The sequence below is a fragment of the Myotis brandtii genome, unplaced genomic scaffold (assembly GCF_000412655.1).
Source record: "Myotis brandtii unplaced genomic scaffold, ASM41265v1 scaffold34, whole genome shotgun sequence".
Lineage (NCBI taxonomy): Eukaryota > Metazoa > Chordata > Mammalia > Chiroptera > Vespertilionidae > Myotis > Myotis brandtii.
Window position 1 is genome coordinate 515,871 of NW_005363098.1, and position 18,711 is coordinate 534,581.

The 18,711-nt window shown below is 40.7% G+C and overlaps 1 protein-coding gene across 3 annotated transcripts in view; it reads right to left on the reverse strand.

Moving 5' to 3' along the window:
• The window catches only part of NR3C2 (nuclear receptor subfamily 3, group C, member 2), a 294,691-nt gene that overhangs the window by 72,674 nt on the left and 203,306 nt on the right, over positions 1-18,711 (reverse strand). For all 3 annotated transcript variants that reach the window (XM_014543864.1, XM_005871406.2, XM_014543865.1), the window contains exon 4: positions 12,362-12,478. In XM_014543864.1, the coding sequence (XP_014399350.1) occupies positions 12,362-12,478 (117 nt within the window). The remainder of the gene's footprint in view (positions 1-12,361; positions 12,479-18,711) is intronic.

Here is an 18,711-nt window from a genome sequence, read left to right on the forward strand (position 1 = left end):
GGGGTAATGTGGGTATAAGGACACATATGTAATATCTTAATCAATAAAAAAATATATTAAAAAAACACATCCTAAAAAAAAATAAAAATAAAAAAATAAATAAATAAAACAAGCAAACAAAAAAACACAGCCTACTGACACAATGATTAGAGCTCACAGGAACCCATTTTGGACTTCTGACCTCCAGAACTCTTAGATAATAAATTTGTGTTTTTTTAAGCTTGTGGTACTGTGTTATAGCAGCAATAGGAGGCTCATACCCATAGGAATATGGTTGGCTCCCCCTCTCAGCCTTCCTATATCTGGTGCAAATGAGAGGCCTTTGCTGTGCCTGACGAAGGGGGCCATGCCACTCAACCAGCAAGGCTGACTTGATAGAAGCTGCCCACATCACTGGGCCAGAGAAAGCTGTGGAGGGGAGAAGCTGTGTGCAGAGGGTAGGGAAAGTGAGGCAGGTTGCCTAACTAGTCAGTCACACAGGATGATCCCATAAGCAGCTCAGACCCTTTCAAGGGGAGGGGAGCAGGTAGAGCTGGAAAGGGGGAGGTGTGGGAGTTGAAATCAAACCAGCATTGTGTTCACTGCTTTATGTTCAGTCATAGGGTCCCACTTATTTTCAAATAACCTAAGGGGAGGCTTCTGATTTTATTAAAAAACTAAATAAAATATTTTTAGAAAAATCAATATAGTAGATATAAAAGCCTGTTTGGGAATAGGGCATTCAGAGAGCCTTAGAGTAAATAAAGTTAAAGCAAGCTCTTTTCAGTTTATTTTGAATCTGTTTTTAACTCCAGAGTATTTTAATCAAATGTCTTACATAATATTGAAAGCCTGATAAGGACTTTGCTTTAACCATAAAAGAACTAGAAAGCCAACAAGAGTGTCACCATTAACATTCACTGAAAAAGTGACCCACACCATCTACTGAGCAAGGACGAGAAATGGGTCCAGAGGCATTTACCCTGAAGAACAAACAGGATGGAGGAGGAGAGACCCATCCTGACAACTTGGGAGACACAGACTTTTCTCTTTTCCTTCTAACCCACTGACTGCAGGCACGAGAGAGGACACCCAGGGCGAGGCCCAGGGCCCAGGGCACCTTGTGTGTGTATGTGTGTGTGTGTGAGGGGAAGGGGGATGGCAAGGTGTAGCCCTGGCACCTTTTTCTCTGCTCTCCCCTCTCACCAGTGGATACAAATGTCTACACGCGTCCAGGGTATGAGGTAGGGAAAGCAAACAGAAGTGGGTACACTTAGGGTGGCATTTCTAAATTTGCTTCCTCTATTATAACAGATCACAAACCTCTCCAGGGCCCCCTTCTTTTCCTGCTCAATCTTCTTTCAAGATTGTTCCCCACCCTAGGCTCCCACCCAGAAATGAAGGGTCATGGTCTGATACTTGTCCTCTCTGAGGATAAGGAACCACCTTCCTCTTTCAGCTTTGAACACTCTGCTCCAAATATCTGCAGCATTTAAATGTATAGCTTGTCAAAGATACCTAATGGTATTGCATCATAACTATTATTGTCAATAGGCTAAAAGCTAACCTGGTCCTTTGTAAAGCTATGTTGTATGGCAAGAAAACACAAATATATTAACTTAAAATATCATTTTTAGGAGACGTCTCCTGATGAAGAAATACCAAATGCTGATTAGCGATTTCCTTGAGAGAAATAAAAATAACATTAAATAGAAAAAAAATTAAAACTAAAGGGCTTTTAAAAAATAAACAAAAATGCTTTCTTATCCTAAGAAAACTGCTGCCGATGCTACAGCAACCACCGGGTCAGGGATTCTCAGCTCTAGTGAACTCAAGACAACAGGTTGCACTTTGTGAAAGTCAAGGTGCCCACCTTCCAATCCCATTTACTGCAGGAGAGTCTCAGGGAGGAAGGCATCGTGAGTGTGCTTAAAGCAAAGCCCTGACAGACGAATCCGATCCCCAGTGAGAACTGAGAACAGTCCTACAGGGTCGCTTAATTGCACAGTCCTCCCAGGCTTCCCACCACTCTCAGGTGTAATCTTTCGAATGTGGCTTAAACTTTCTAATCTGACTCAACTTCATTTACCTAGACATATGAGTACATACAGAATGGAAAAGAATTTTTGCTCTATGGGATTTAAGTTTTTGCTTTAAAATACATTTAAAAAGTGAGCCAATTAACGTATCAAATGTTTCTAAGTAATTAACGTGTAATTCCTTTCATTTACATAGCAAATAAAGAGGAAACTGAGTTTTCACTGATGAATCAGTATAATTTTAGAATTAAGAATGGCTTGTTTTGAAGATTGCTAGATTAAGAAAACGATGTTAAAAGAAATCTTCAGTTACTAACATTAAAAAAATTATTCATATGAGTTTCTACTGGTTTCTCTGGTGGCTGCTGAAGATGAGTTCTGAAGTTTCTAGGGAAACAGTAGTGTGCTGGGGTGGGTTAAAAATGGAAGGAGATGACAGAAAGCCGGCTGCTACAAAGTCACCTCCGAGTCGCAAGTCCTCCTTCACAGGGATTTCCTAGTATCTGTTATAAAAGCGGCAAGAGGGATGGACAGGGCATGCATTCCAAGGAGGTCAACCGGAGCTGCCTCAGTCTTCCTCAGACTACAGCGACTTTAAAAACTCTAAGGCGGCCAGAAATCTTTACAGGAAAGTTGCAATCAATTTTGGGGTGAGAATGTGAAGGGCTGGTTTTCAGAGTCCAAGTTCGGGGAGAGGATTCTGTCTGTGGAGAGATGCTGCAGCTGGAACTGAGGTGAGCAATCAGGAAGGAGCCATGGCCTCTGCAGGACTTCACAGTGCAGAGCTGCTCCTTCCCAGACAATGTCCTACCCAAGTACAGGTAGATGCCATGGGCCATCTGATGGGATCAGTACACAAAGGGAGCAACCAGGATGAACCAATCAAATATCAGGGGACAGGGGCACAAAGAGCCATCCTGAGGTGCCACCGCCCTGTTTCCACAGATACAAGTGAAGAAGTTGCCGATACCCTTCTAAAACAAAGAGAAAGGACTCCGGGGATTTGGGCCATTGTCAACTCTAAGGGTGAGCTTAAGCACCCACTTGCTAAATGTCCAATGCCTACATGGCTCTAAATACATTTCTCTAAATACATCTCTTTAAAAGATTAGATCTTTTAAAGCAAGGCCAGTGACTGCTTCATCATCACTACACTGGCAACACCACTCGGAACACCTGGAATTTCAGAGGCATGCTGTGATCGATGTGGAATTGATGAGTGAACACTTTTTAAACACCGTGACACCCTCCTATACAAATAAAATTAATCTCAGTATAAAAATTATATGGTAACAGAATGCTTATTTTCATCACTATTTAAACATATTTCACATTAGTATGCTTTCAAAATAAATACGACATAAAACACAGGAGGAGGAATATAGAACAACTAGGGGCCCGGGGCACGAAGATTCGTGCATGGGGGCAGGAAGGGTTCCTTAGCCCGACCTGCACCCTCTCCAATCTGGGAGTTTCTGTATGTCTTTGCAATCATATGAGCGAATTGTCTGAGACCCCCAACCCAGTTTGGTTTGTTGCTCACAGAATAATAGAAGCTTTTTTTTCTTTGCTTCATTGGTGGAGATTTCCTGGAAGTTTTAGGATATCTTCCCTTTAATTTTTCCTAGACACTCTGATTTTACTTATGTCTCTCATCTTTGCTTTCCCTCCCTCCCCCACTGCAACAGTAACTTGCTCCAGGCACACTTTGCTTTAGTGTCTAGGACAGTGATGGCGAACCTTTTGAGCTCGGCATGTCAGCATTTTGAAAAACCCTAACTTAACTCTGGTGCCGTGTCACATATAGAAATTTTTTGATATTTGCAGCCATAGTAAAACAAAGACTTATATTTTTGATACTTATTTTATATATTTAAATGCCATTTAACAAAGAAAAATCAACCAAAAAAATGAGTTCGCGTGTCACCTCTGACACGCGTGTCATAGGTTCGCCATCACTGGTCTAGGAGATCTGTCTGCCACCAGGACTAGATTCCCAGCATTCCTGGTGCTCCCCGTGCTCTGGGCTTCTGCTTCCGGTCCTGGGGCTGCCATCAGAACTACTATTCCCAGAATTCCTGGTGTTCCCTGCACTGGGAGCAACCGAGGGAGCCAGGGCCCCCCAAGCCTCCGGCTCTCCTGCTCTTCTCTCCGCCCAGCGACCAAGGGAGTCACATCCCCCCAAGGGAGTGACGGAGGGAGCCACGTCCCCCCAAGTTGCTGGCTCTCCCGCTTCTGCTCTCCACCTGGTGCCTGTGTATACAAATTAACCCGCCATCTTAACTCCTGATTGGCTGGTGAGCGTAGCAAAGGGATGGTCAATTTACACATTTCTCTTTTATTATATAGGATTACATTTTGGAGTTCCTTATTTTTATGATGTAACTCTGCAACTGCCTTTATATTGTTGACAGATCAAAATAATGAAGCATCACATTCTGAAGAAGCTATTTATATTAGCTCTGCCAGTTCAGCTTTTCAGAGCCTCTCTGTCAAAATGTAAATTATTTTTGAATCAGTAAATAAAGGGCTCAGAAAATATCTTGACTCTTCTTCCATCCTTATTCTCCTAATTTATTACAGAGAACTTTTACATTCCTTTTTTAATCACTGTGATGAGATGTATTTTATAATTTGATAAATCAATAAAAAATTATTAAAATAATTTTCTTTATTGATGTTAGAGAGAGAGGAAAGAAGAGAAAGAGAGTGAGAGCAAGAGAGAGAGCGAGTGAGAGAGAGAGAGAGAGAGAGAGAGATAAATGTTGATTTGTTGTCCTACTTATTTATGCATTCATTGGTTGATTTTTGTATGTGCCCTGACTGGGATCAAACCCAGAACCTTGGCATAATGGAATGACACTCTAACCAACTGAGCGACCTGGCCAGGGCTGGTTAAAAATATGTTTAAAATCTAGTAAGACTGGGTTAGTCTTTAAAAGGTATGCTATCTGTCGCCCCAAAATCATCACTTTAAAAGACCCTAATTGTATTAAGTATCATACATATTTACTATCAGAGACTGAAGGACTGTTAGAAAGTTAGCTGAATGGTTTTCTGTACATGCTAGAGGTGAGAACAGAAGATTTATTGTAACATAAATAGCTGCCTCTCCCCATCTTCACAATCCCAGTATTTTACTGAGAAAATGGAGAGAAGAGGATATTTATTCAGAAAGCCAACGCATAGCAGATCATTAGTCTCTAGATTTTTGAATGGAGAAAGCCTGAGCTGTACACTCCCCAGTGGACAGGTCTGTTAACTGAAAGTAAATGAATTCAGAGATGATAACTTTGGGACATCAGGGTCTGAGGTAGACAGGACAACTGAGTCCTATAGGACCGGCAGGGAGATTTCCCCTAGAATGTTCTAAGATGACTGAGGGCGGTAAACCTAGGCAGCTTGCTTATAAGTGGTTCCTTTTCCTTCCCTAATATCTCCATATTCCTCACCCCTCATCCTCGATCTTAGGGAAAGAGAACAACTCAAGTATAGAGATATGCTCTATAAGAGAATGTCCACCTACACATTAATTGGTGATTATAAAAAAAAAGCTTAAGGTTTGCTTTACTCATGCTTTTTGAGTTTGGCTTGGTTTGTGTATTTTCAAAGTAGCCATATCAAAACGCCTTGAATTCTAAAATAAAGCCTTAGTCGTTCTGATCCAAGAAGCATGAAAGGCTATTATTTTGCTTTGTCAATCTGCTTACTAAAAACTGACACCTTTTTCTTCCAAATATAGGGACAACTTATAACATGTGAATAAAAATCTGGGCTTGAAACAATTGCTGTGATTTAAGAATGCTCCACAGTGAACACATGACTAACTGTTATGAGTTCATCCCGGAGATGCATCTATTATCTCTCTGACTGCTACCTATACTTAGAGCTCCTTTCTGAAAAATGGGGTCAATGTGTGTCTTGGCACAGGTCATAGTTTGTACCACAAGGACCTACAACCTGGGCACAGGGGCCTGGAGGGCAATAGAGGCAAAGGCAGGTGTTTGTTGGTATGCCCTGGAGGGCTCAACCCAGTAAGAAGCTCTATTCTGCAGTGGCCCACCCACTGGCCTGACCCTCTCTCGGGAAGTCTGAATGCAGGACACTGACATTGAAGCTGACAGACAGAGAGAAAACAGTAGGTAGAAACAGGAGAGTGAAAACCTGGTGTAAGCAAAAGAAACCAGGTAGGGAGGAGAGAGCTCAGTGCAAAGAAGTAGGTAAAAAGAGAAAAAAATATCGGAAAAATTCTAGAAATTGAAAACCTGTTGTGTTCTAAATGACATCTCAGTATTCCACAAAACCTGCAAAATTAACACTATCCTTATACCCCCCAAAACTCTATCACTGAAGTGACCTGAAAGAATCCTATCTAATAAAAAGGTGATATGCAAATTAACCATCACTCCGTCACAAAGATGGCGGCGCCCATAGCCACAAAATGGTGGCGCCAGTCCCTTCAGCCCTGCCAGAGTCCCCCAGTCCTGGGGGGGCGGCCACTGAGAGCGGGCAGCATGAGTGGCCTGGTGGAATGCTTGCTTTGTCGCCGTGGCAACAAGGCAAGTATCCCACCCCAGCTGCAGAGGGCCTCTGGGTAGTGCGCACACAGGGAGGGCTTCTGGGCCGCGGAGAGCCTCTGGGCAGTGGGCGCAGAGCGGCCAGGCCCTGCAGAGAACAGAGAACCTCAGGGAGTGGGCATAAGCCATCAGGGCTCCCGGATTGGAGAGGGCTCCCCCTGAGGGCTCCCAGATTGGAGAGGGGGCAGGTAGGGCTGGGGGGCCCCCCCCCCCCTGCACGAATTTCATGTACTGGGCCTCTAGTGTAACAATGATATGAAATGCCATGAACAAAACAAGACCAAAACCAAGCAGCCCCATTATTTCACCTGAGAGTTAGGTAACAATTTTGTGTTACAGAGAACATCAGGGACTGTGTAGAGGTAAAAGGCTGCTGATGGACCAGCGACAAGAAAACTGAGAAAGTACAGCTCTGACTCTAGGTGTCCTGAGACCATCAAGGCCAAATAACAGGATATCCATAAGGTTGGGAAGTAAGACTGGGATGACAAATGAAAAAGTTAAAGGAAAAATGGAAGTACCAAATAATATCTGAGGCCCAAGAAGAACATTTCAGCATCCCTAGGTTATGTACTTTAAAAGTCCCGAGAATGGCAGCCTGCTTGAGTCAGCTCTCTGAGGAGTGTGCCCACAGATGCATGCATTCTAGGGAGGATGGCCCTCTGCACAGAAGGCCTGAATTGCTTCTGTTCTGAGATGTCACAGTCTTAGGATTAGAAACCAAATCAATTAGAGTTTCAAAGAAAACAGATAAAAACCAAATGTACATATTGACTGCAAATTATAATCATAACAGTTAAAATTTGAAAGGAAGAAAATGACTTGGAATTGAAGAAATACAGAACATCTTTAAATTCTATCTGCTTTGGCACCAATTCTGAACTCTCCTCCATAAAATTTGTAGGGTAAAAATACCAGTTGCTTAATCCAATCATATCACTATGACAATTAATACGGTGTAACTTATATATGGAGATTCTAAAAACATAATTTCATCAGTTTATACAAATGTGCTATTTCCCCCTCCTCTTTCCTGCTCAAAAGTCCCACTGAAATTCTTACTGCCTAGAAGCAAGAGGAATGAAAGGAAGAAAAAATATCTGGGGAATGGTATTTCTTCACAAAAGTCATTACACTTGGGCTTTCTAAACTTCTACAGACTACTGTATATACTGCCTCAGGAGACCCTTAGAGATACAAAAATTGTTTTTCTTATTTGATTTCTGATATTAAACCTACGTTCTCACCGGAGTTGATCCTGTAATTTCTCTCACCAGACCTACACTGCCCGAGTTTTGCAGGTGATCAAGCCAACCAGTTGCAGCAAGATACTGGCAGATAAAGCCAATTTCAAGTAAAAAGATCTTTCTCTCTGCGCTTGGTGAGTCAGTCATGATTCTGTCACTCTTTGGTCTCTGGGTCATTTATTTTTCACTTACTTCTTCATTTCAGTTTTTAAAGCATTTCACAGCAGGGGACTTACTGATGTCTCAATCATTTTATTCCCCACCCCCCAAACACTCCTTCCTGTTCAGGAAAATCTACTCCTTTGGCTATTCGGATGTCTAATTCTTTACTTTTTCTAATTCTTTTAAGTTTTCAGAAGCACTATTAGTTATCTTCTGCTTCCCTTCTCTTTTGTCCAAAATTATGAACTCTTTTCTTTAAATTTTGTTATAAAACATGTTCATATTATTCACAAACTAGAAAAAAAGAGAAGAAAAGCCTTGTCCATAATCCTCACTAACACAATCATTTTGTGTATTTAACATTTCTTTCTCGTCTTTTGACTCACGTGAGTCTCTTCATGTATAGTTGTAATCACAGAATAACCAAAATAATTTTTTATTACTGGTTTTCCAGAAAGTATTCTATGTCATTATGAATTTTCATTGCTGTGATTTTATTGGCTGATTAATATTGCATTATGTTGATGACCATTAATCTAAATATTTTCCTCTCTTTGGTTCCATTCTTGTTAATAATGCACAAGAGCGTCTGTTTCTTTGAATGACTCCCAGCATTTGAGCTTTGTGTCCCTTCAATTTTTAACCTAGTTGCCTTTTCTCTGCCTCCCAAAAAGCAACCATGATGTCTGCTGTTGCTACTCCTTCCTGTATCCGACATCCTTTTCTCTTTCCACGTGACATGTTCCATTCCAAGAGGAAACGGTGGACCCGATCTGGCTACCCAATAAATCGAGTGGGGAACATTCGGCCCACAGGCTGTGTAAGGCCCAAGAAATCATTTGGCCTGGCCCTGCCAAGGCATTAGGGGGGAGTTAATTAAATGCTTGACCAACGATAGCAGGCTAATTTTTTAAGTTGATAATTGTGTATGGCCCGGGAATGATATTATAAATATCTAGATGGCCCTTGGCAGGAAAAAGGTTCCCCACCCCTGCTGAAGCGCTCCAGGTAAACTGAGTAAAAGTGGTTGCTGGGATTAAGGAAAGCTGCAGGTATGTGATGGAAGTACACTGGAACCAGAATTAGGATTATCCTGTGGTTTTGAAGTCTACATTTTTTAAAGCTACAGGAAGCAAGATTTTAATATTTTAGAATCTTCATTAAAGGAATGTAAAAATGGACTTCTTAGAATATCTAGTGAAAAATGAGACATGGAGAGGTGCTTTGAAAAAATGGAAAGGCAACTGAATTAAAATCCTTTATAAATTTTTTAAAAAAATTAAGTATAGTTTGTATACAATATCCTATTAGTTTCAGGTGTACAATATAGTGATTCCACATTTATATACTCGACAATGTAATCACTGCAGCAAGTCTAGCAATCATCCTGTCACCATGACTACAATGCATTTTTCAGGTCTCTAGTGATAGGATCTTGAATTCCAAGTTTCTTAGCTGTAAAATGGGAGGCTTGGAATAGAAACAAAGCAAAACAAAATAAAACAAAACACCTCTAAGATCCCCTCTATATTCTATGGTCAAAGTGCAGACAAGCCAGAAACACACCAAAGGACTCATTTTTGATCTGAGGGCCACTTAGCTTTTAGGCTGAACTTTATATTTTTTAGGAGAACCTTTAAAAGACATGACTAGATCATGCTCTTCAGGATACTGGCATGTAACAGTAAAGTGACTCCTTCCTTTGGAGAAGGAGGTAAATGCTCCTGCATACAGAACCAGGACCTTTTTTTAGATCTCCTAATAGGGGCTATACTAAGAATGGCAGGCCCAGCTTGGGGCCAGAAAAGCTGCTATTTTCCTTTCCATTTCTCTGTTGACATGCTCACATCTCCTGCTATATTTTCCTTTGTATGCGGCCTAAAGCTCAGCAGGATTTTTAAAGAAAAGAAGAGTACTTGTGGGAGGGAGGGAGTGGATCTCGACAAAAGGGAAGAGGCACATTTATGGCTTTATTTTCTGAGGAATACAAACCTATCGCTCTTTCCCCTGCCTCCACTTTCTAAAGGAGAGCCTGCTTTGGAAGCATGGGCAGGATTACGCTCTAACCAGCTGACAGGATAGGGAAAAGAGCATTTTAAAGTGTTTGGGACCCGTGAAGTCTTTAGAAGGGTTTGGCTAATTCTGCTCTGGGAGTCAGGATCATTCACTAACAGAAAATGCCTCCCCAGTATTATAGTGGGTGGTCATCTGCCTTATCCTCCAGAGGTGGCAGGGAGAGGGCTGGATGAGAAGGGACTGGTCAGCTCTGCTTTGCTGGGAAAGCAGGGGTGATAGTGGAACATGTCTGAAAAGGTTTCAATTCACATTTTTTTTATTTTAAAAATCACTTTTCATTAAAAGGTTAAACTTTGCATTACCTTTTAAAAAAATATAATAAAATGGCTAGCATTTCTTTTGGCCTAACTGGAAACTAAAAGAGAGGCTTCAGAATAAGTGATAAAGGAAAAAGAAAATTACAACGTATGTTACTGCAACTGGATAATTAGTAAAAGTTAATTATTTAATCCATGAACCAGAAGTGGTTAAATTATAACTTGACCATAAATAAAATACTACTTTCATAAATATTAATTTCCACTCTGTCCGTTTTGACTCACTACTTTCAATGATCTCAAGATTCAAAGCAAGCTTTCTCTTTATCAAAATGGTTTACTAAAACCAACCAGACATATCCCACACGTACAGAAACCAACAACAGATCACATGAATGCTGTGTCACATCCTACCAGACCTCTGATGTTGGACTTGACAAACTTGATTTAGAATTCCTTTTACAACCAGTGGCTGTACAATTGTGCCATTCAGATGGTAAAGTATTAATCTCTCCTGATCCCCACTCACCTGCGCCAGAAGGCGATCTTTTGTGCCACACCTGCGATGATTTGGATTATTAGAAGAAGGGAGCTGTGTGGTATACCAAAAACATCAGACCAGGAGCCCACAGATCCACCATTCAGCTTCATCACCTTACTGGCTGGGCATTTTTGGGCAAGTCACTTAACTTCCCTAAGCACTTGAGGTTTACCATCACCAAAACATGGGGAAATACTGTCTTCCACATAATGTGTGAAAGTGCTATAGAAATTGCAATGAGCATTACCATCACCCATCACACCACTGATTGTGATCGATGCAAGTGATAGATGAACAGAAACTTGGTAACTTGCCTGAGGTTACATGTTTAGAAAGTGGCTGAACAAGGGTTCCCAAGCAGGCATTCTGCCTCTTAACCGGCCTGGGCCTCTCTGGACCAGCCACTATTTGCAGTAATATTTGACTTGCAATTAGTGGTGATTTCTTCGATTCTTTTCTTTTATAGCTTCTGCGTTTATTAAATACTTAGAAAGGTCTTCTCTACTTAGAGAATATATATATTTTTAAAACCATGTTTTCTTTTGGTAATTCTGTAGTTATATTTCAAAGTTTAAATCTTTGAAATACTCAGAATTTATTTTGGTGGATAGTAAGAGTTTGGATTCAACTTTGTTTTCCAGATGGCTTCCCAGTTGTCACAATAACTTCTGTTGAATAATCTAACCTCTCCCCACTGATCTGAAATGCCAACTTTATTATACACAAAATTCTCATATTATTTGAATCTATTTCTTGATTTTCTGTTGACAATCAGTAAACAAATACACAGCCTATTTAATTACTGTAGCAGTATCATATGTTTAACCATTTGGGAGAGCTAGTTGCCCTTGTTATTTTTCTTTTCCAGAATTTTTCTGGCTGTCCTTTAGAAACTCAGAATCATCAACTGGTATTTCTGCTAGGATTGTGTTAGATTTATAAATTAATTTAGGGAAAACTGATACCATTAGGAGGTTGAGTCCTCTGCTGAATAACATCCATGAATGTGTGTACTTTTGTGTTTGGTTCAAGTCTTTTACCTCCTTCCCACCTTTGTTTGGTGAGCTCCTATAACAGTTTAAAGTTTTGCTCATTTAAGTCTTCCTTTATTACATTTCTCCAGGAGTTAGGAACGTATTCCTATCTGGTTAATGTTATCACATGTATGCATTATTTAAAGCAGATGTGGTAACAGAAACCGTTAGCTACAATACTTATGAAGTGTCATTCATTTTTGTTTGGTTATGTGCTCTGTTCTTGAAACCTTGGCAAACTCAGGTGTGAAAACATCACTGGAACCAACGCCACATGACATACTTCTTTTAAACTCCTGTTAAGACATACTTTTCTCCAAAAATGTTTTAGCATGAATATAGAACTTGTTAGAGTTTTGGAAATCTTAAATTTTGGGAGTACATAGAGCCTAGTGGTATTATATTACAAAGTAACAATTTTTACTGAACTAAAAAAACACAAAACTTACCTCCCAAATTCATTCCGGCTTGAAGACATTTCTGAAGTCTGCAGGCAGGACAATTCTTCCGTCGAATCTTATCAATGATGCAATCATTTCTTCCAGCACATAAATAGTTGTGTTGCCCTGCATAAAATAAAATTTAAAAAGCAACTATTAAAACAAAGATTATTATACTGACATAAATTACTAACATGCATACTCAGCATACTCAGAATATAAAATTTCCCTTTTCCTTCCTTGAAATCTCCTTTTCAAAGAAGCAGAAGAGAAACAGGATTTATGGGTAATACAGGCACAGGGATGGTCAGCTGAACACAGATGAGACTTTGGATTACAGATGATCAGATTAACATCAACGTTTGTTCATCTCCTCATTCATATAAGGAGAGCTGCTCTCCCCCATTGTTTAAATATTTTGATAGCTACATGCAGCTTTCAGATGTGCGAATTATATGCAGGGATCACAACAACACTGATCTGAATGAAGGTCCTGCCACAGCTGTTTAATCTGCCATGCCTACAAACAGTTTACAAATGTGATTTCAACCAGAAAACTTTCAAATTATACAGTAATTATTGCACATGTTTAACTTTCATTCTGCTGACGAAACTGGAAAAACATTCACATGTGGGAATATGTTTAGAGAGTGGCATCTACTGGCAACAGGTAAACTTGTAGCCTAGCTCTATCACTCATTTATTTATTCAAAAAATATCTACAAAACATCCAGTAGGTACCAGGTACTATTAGAAACACTAGGGATACAATAATTAATAAGACAGATATCCCTGATCTCATTAACTTTCACTCAATTGTGGGGAGATAGACAACAGATGAGGTAATTAGGTAAAATGCACAAATGTACAGCAATACACTCTAGGGAATAAAAGAAGGGAAGGGCCATATAACACAATGCAGGTATGGGAGGGTACGGGAGGATGTTGACATTTTAGAAACAGTGCATGCTGCGGGGGGGTGGCTCACTAGAAGGTGATTTTAAATGAAAGGTCTGAAGGAAATGAAGGTGCTGTATGGATACACCAGGCAGTGGGAGAAGCAAATGAGGTGGGGGCAGGGGTGGGGAAGCTGCTTGGCATGTTTAAGCAATAGCCAAGTGGGAAAGAGGAGAACGAATGAGTGGAAACAAGAGGAGATGAGGAGAAAGAGCTAAGGTGAGTCCGCTCACGTAGGGCCTTATAGGTCACATTTGACTTTGACTTTTACCCTGAGTGAGACGGGAAGCCACTAGCATAGAGGGCTCTGAGCAGGGAAATGACCTGATGTGGTTTAAATTTGATAGGATCTGCTGGCTGCTGTTTTGAGCACTGACTGCAGTGGGCTAGGGAAGGGAGCAGGGGAGGAGGTTGTAATCCAAGGGTGGGTCAGTGGGGTAGCAGTGACCGTGGTGAGAAGTGGCCAGGGTCTAGATGCATTTGAAACTCAACAGCTACTAGGATTTGCTGATCGGCTAAAGGAAAAGCGTAGTTACAGAGGTATTAAGATGCTTGGGCTGAACAATTAAAAACATAGAAATGCCACAAATCAAAATGCAGAACACAGGAGGAGCATGTGATTTACAGGTAACTGTCAAGTTTGAGAGGCCTGAGAGGTATCTATCTAAGTACAGGTGTCAAGTTGGCAGTGAAATACACAGGTCTGGAGTTAGGAAGAGGTCTGGGCTGGAGATGGAATCAGCTTGTGGCCATTATTTTAAGCCAGGGGTGGGGAACCTTTTTTCTGCCAAAGGCCATGTGGATATGTATCACATCATTCTCAGACCATGCAAAATTATCAACTTAAAAATTAGCCTGCTATATTTGGTCAAACATTTGGTCAAACATTTAATTAACTCACCCTTAATGCCTGCAGGGCCAGACCAAATTATTATTTTGCAGGCTTCATATGGCCCACGGGCTGGTCATTCCCCACCCCTGAATAAATCATGAGATTGGATGAGATCATATGGAGAGTGGGCAAAACTGGGAAGAGAAGGGTCTGAGGACTGAGGCCAGGGTCCCTGCAAACATGCAGACAGGAGTCCAGGGAGTGAACAGGCTCGAAAGCACTCCCTGCAGCCTAGTGCCATCACACTCCCTTGGTTGAGAATTATACTCAATAAAAATAATGTGCAGTCCTTAATGCAATTAAAATAATTTAATCCAGAGCACATTCTCAGTAACACGATGGCAAATATTAGTAATAATAATAAAATGCTAGCCAACAGCATAGGGAAATCTATCAAAGTGAAGAAATGAAACCCCACCATTATAGTAATCTAATGATTTATTTAAAAAATGAAGGCTCTAAGTGAATATGATGAGGTGCAGATAATTACACAAAGGAAATCAAGAGGTAAAAACTGTAACTGTGGAACGGCATTAAGTAATTTAAAGTATGTGTGGTTGGAGTCCCAAAGGAAATGAGAGAATAGGTGAGAAAAAATATGTGAAGATTTTCAAATTTGAATAAAACCACCACTTGAAAATCCAGAACACTTAGCAAATGCTCCAAAAGATAAATACCAAAAGAATACCACAAACAAAAAAATCTAAAACAACCCACTATGACAGAAAATAGTGAAATTGCTTAAAAAAAAATTAAGACTTAAAAGCAGCCAAAGCAAAAACCAAAAAAATTACACAAAAGGGAACAAGAATAAGAGTAATAACTGATTTAAACAAATAAAGCTAGAAGATAACATATAATATCTTTAAAGACTATCAACTCAGAATAACCAATGAAAACTTTATCAAAATGAAGGTGAAATAAAGACATTTTAGGATAAATAAGGCTAAGAAAACCTGTTGCGAGCAGAATCACATTATAAGAAATGAAAAAGAAAGTTCTTCATGCAGAAGGAAAATACCAGCTAGAAACTGAGATGTACAGAGAGGGTCCTGCTTGGCTTTCTGACCCTGGTTTAAGCTGTCCCTGCCTTTCCCAGAACCCTCTGCTGCTTCTTTGCAAATAAATCCTCAGAGCTCTTTTCCTTGATGTGTATGTGGAGAAGGGACTGAAAGGTATGCTACTGGAGATGAGGCAGAAATGATCTGTACACATGGATCTTTTGTGAGCCTCTTAGGAGCCAGAAGGCCTTGGGTGGGTTTGTGTCTACATGCAACATACTGCATGAACATGTAAATTCTGTATGTCATACATGTATTTAACTTATCGGTAACCATGTGTTCCTTCTTTCAGCATTATTCACTAGCAACTATCTGCCAGGCAGTATGCTGTTTGTACCACATCTCTCCTTTCTCCATTACCTTACAGACAGATTCTTCATGGTGTCCAGCGGAGGGGCAGAGTGCCCATCGATGGGTACTCAGCACTTCTGTACAAAAGTTTCATTTTAAATGAATATTTTGGAATCTTCAAATCATAGCCCATTTACTTTAAGCTGTGATTTATCTGCATGTTGTGGATAGGTGCACTTTTTTCCTTTGGAGAATCCATTACAGTGCTTGCTACCAGCTAGTTAGAACCTTCTCTAAATTTTTTATGAGAGAAACTAATTATAATCAACTTGAAAATTGTGGGACATTTGTATTTCCCCTATAAGTTTTTGATTTATTTAGTTTCCAACTTTTTGTACAGATTCTTGAGTATTAGTGTATTTACACTGATAAATAGGTTGTGAGTTTTTGGACTTAGGGGTGGGGGAGTAACAGGATCATATTCTTAGCCAACCACATGGTTAGTGCAGCAAACGTAAGCAAAGCTTGGATCAGAGGCATCGGATACAGTAATGCTGCATCATTATTTTTACTGGTGCTTTTATTACTGATATTTTATCTTCATTTTTATTGGTGTGAAAGATAATGAATTCTGTGGCTTACTTTTTTTAAAATATATTTTTTGATTTCAGAGAGAGGAAAGGAGTGGGAGAGAGAGAAACATCAATGATGAGATAGAATCATTGATGGGTTGTCTCCTGTACACCCCCCACTGGGGATTGAACCCGCCACCCAGGCATGTGCCCTTGCCCGGGAATCAAACTGTGACCTCTAGGCTCATGGGTGGATGCTCAACCACTGAGCCAGGCCTTATTTTTCACAGAATGGAAAAACTCCAATGATCGGTCACTTTGCATAGCTGTATCTCTATTCACATATACAGACATACAGGTCAGTCCTGCATCCCTTGCACCATACTCAGAGACATCCTATAGCTGAGGACGGGCAGTGCTGGGAGCTGCCAGCAGTCCCTTGCCCAGCTGAAGGTCAGCCCGAGGTTGAGGCAGCACTGAGCACATCTTCCCAATACCTCTTTATGTTTGACCTTAGGAAGGAGTCCTGTCCCTGCCTTTCTCTGACTCCGCTAATTTCATATTCAGTGACATATACTGATATGCACACGTCCTTCAACTCCACAGCAATGTTCTGCACCCCTAACTCTATGTGGAAAAATCTGCTCTCCTCTTTTATCTCACCTGGAAGCTAAGTCATAAGCATGGCTGATAATGAGGGTAGCCCCTTTCATCAAGTAAAATACTCAAGTTTTCAGGTAAAATTACATATGGAAAGAAACAGGTTCTAGAAGCCCTAAAACTATGATGGAACACATACAAACAACTTTTAGAATCTTTAAAGAAAGGAGCAGGCATTAACCAGGCAGGAGATTAAAGTGATTCTAGACTAATTGGAATGCCTCAAATTCTATGTTTTGACTTACCAAGACACTTTGGGAGCACAGCCCTTTTTATATCGGGGTGGGGGGGGGTAAGGGGAGGCTAACTGGAGAGAATAAGAATTGGCGTTGGCCCCTGTCCAGCACCCCAGGTCCTTTCCCATCTCTCCAAAGAAACTGTGCCTGGGGCCTCAGATTGGGCTTCTAGAGGGGACCACTTCAGTCCCCCACCCCACTGATGTTTCCTCCTCAGAGGGATCCCATATTTCAGGCACCCCACCCCCAACACACACACTCCCTTTCCTCACACGGCCTTGCTGAGTAAGTCTGAGAAGAATAAATCTGACCTGATTGCCTCCTTGGTCCCCTCTTCCTGGAGGAGGAGGACTCCCCTAGGGGCAGATGCAGCCTCCAGTCTTGAGGAGCCTCTACCCTCTATCTAATTCTAGAGCTTAGGTAGCAGACTCCCACCTATTTTGCTCTTACCACTCAGCCATGTCCTTTAACTTAGTTACCCACCCCAAAGTTGATATTTTGTCGTATACCAGCCACTGCCATGTTTTATCTCTCAGCTTGTTCAGAACCTGGTGGGGAGGTGTGGTGATATTTCACAGGTGCCTTAGAGATGAAGAGAGAGCCCACAGCACCAGAGCCCCTGCCACTCCACAACAGGGACAAATACCAAGCGAGTTCCCAAGACTGGATCCGGAAACAAGGATCCTGTGGTTCCCTCCGCCCCCTTCCTGGAATGTCTCTCCCCGATTCCTGATGCCCCAGGTCTGCAGCTGTGGAAAGGCAGGGAACCCAGAGGAGGTGGTCACTGTGGGAATAGAACTGTGATAGTTAAGACTTATTTCAAACTCTTTTCTGTTGTTGTTTTCCTTTAAAAAAAAACAAGCTATCAAGAAATTTCAGAATCTTGTTTTCCTTTAAAACATTATTTTCATGCTTACCATATTATGTGACAAGTAATTTTATTTTTCACATTTAACCCAAAATCTTTATTTTACAAATAAGAGAATCGCCTTCTTCAGGCCATAAAGATGCATGAATATCCTTCTAGCACCTTTTGTCTGTATCCCATGTTTGAACTCTGACATTGCTTTCTGATTTTTCGTGTTGAGGATCCTACTTCCCATGGGATAAAGAGCACCTTAGAATATAGGGCAAGAATTTGTGCTAGATTCTTGATAAGTTCATTTGAACTGACCTTACTTGATTGAAATGCATAGGAAGGAATAAGCTTGGTGAGACCGAGCCATTCTCCTGAATCAGATCTAACATAGTGGCCTTTCTGTTCCTTAATTACTCAGCTTGTGCTGCTGCAAATTCCCCAAACATACGCAAGAACACTCACATCCAGGGACAAACAAAAAATAGCCTCTAGCATAATAACAGAAAACAAACCACAAACTGTACTCTTTGTGAATTAATATTCATTTCTGTTTTCCATCATTATAAGTATGGAGAGTCCTGTATGTAGAATGAGGGGACACACTGCGTGAGCTCTAAGATTCCGTCCGGTTCTAACATAAATCACAACCCCCTATTATTGGTGGCTATTATTTATCATTTCCACCCACTATCACCTATTTTTGTAGTTGTTGAGCATGAATCTATAAGATAATTTAACTAAAAGAGATCATAACTTAGAAAACAGTTGAATGTTTATCATTTCCTGAATGATATATTGCTCAATAATGTGTTATATGCCCAAAGCCATTAG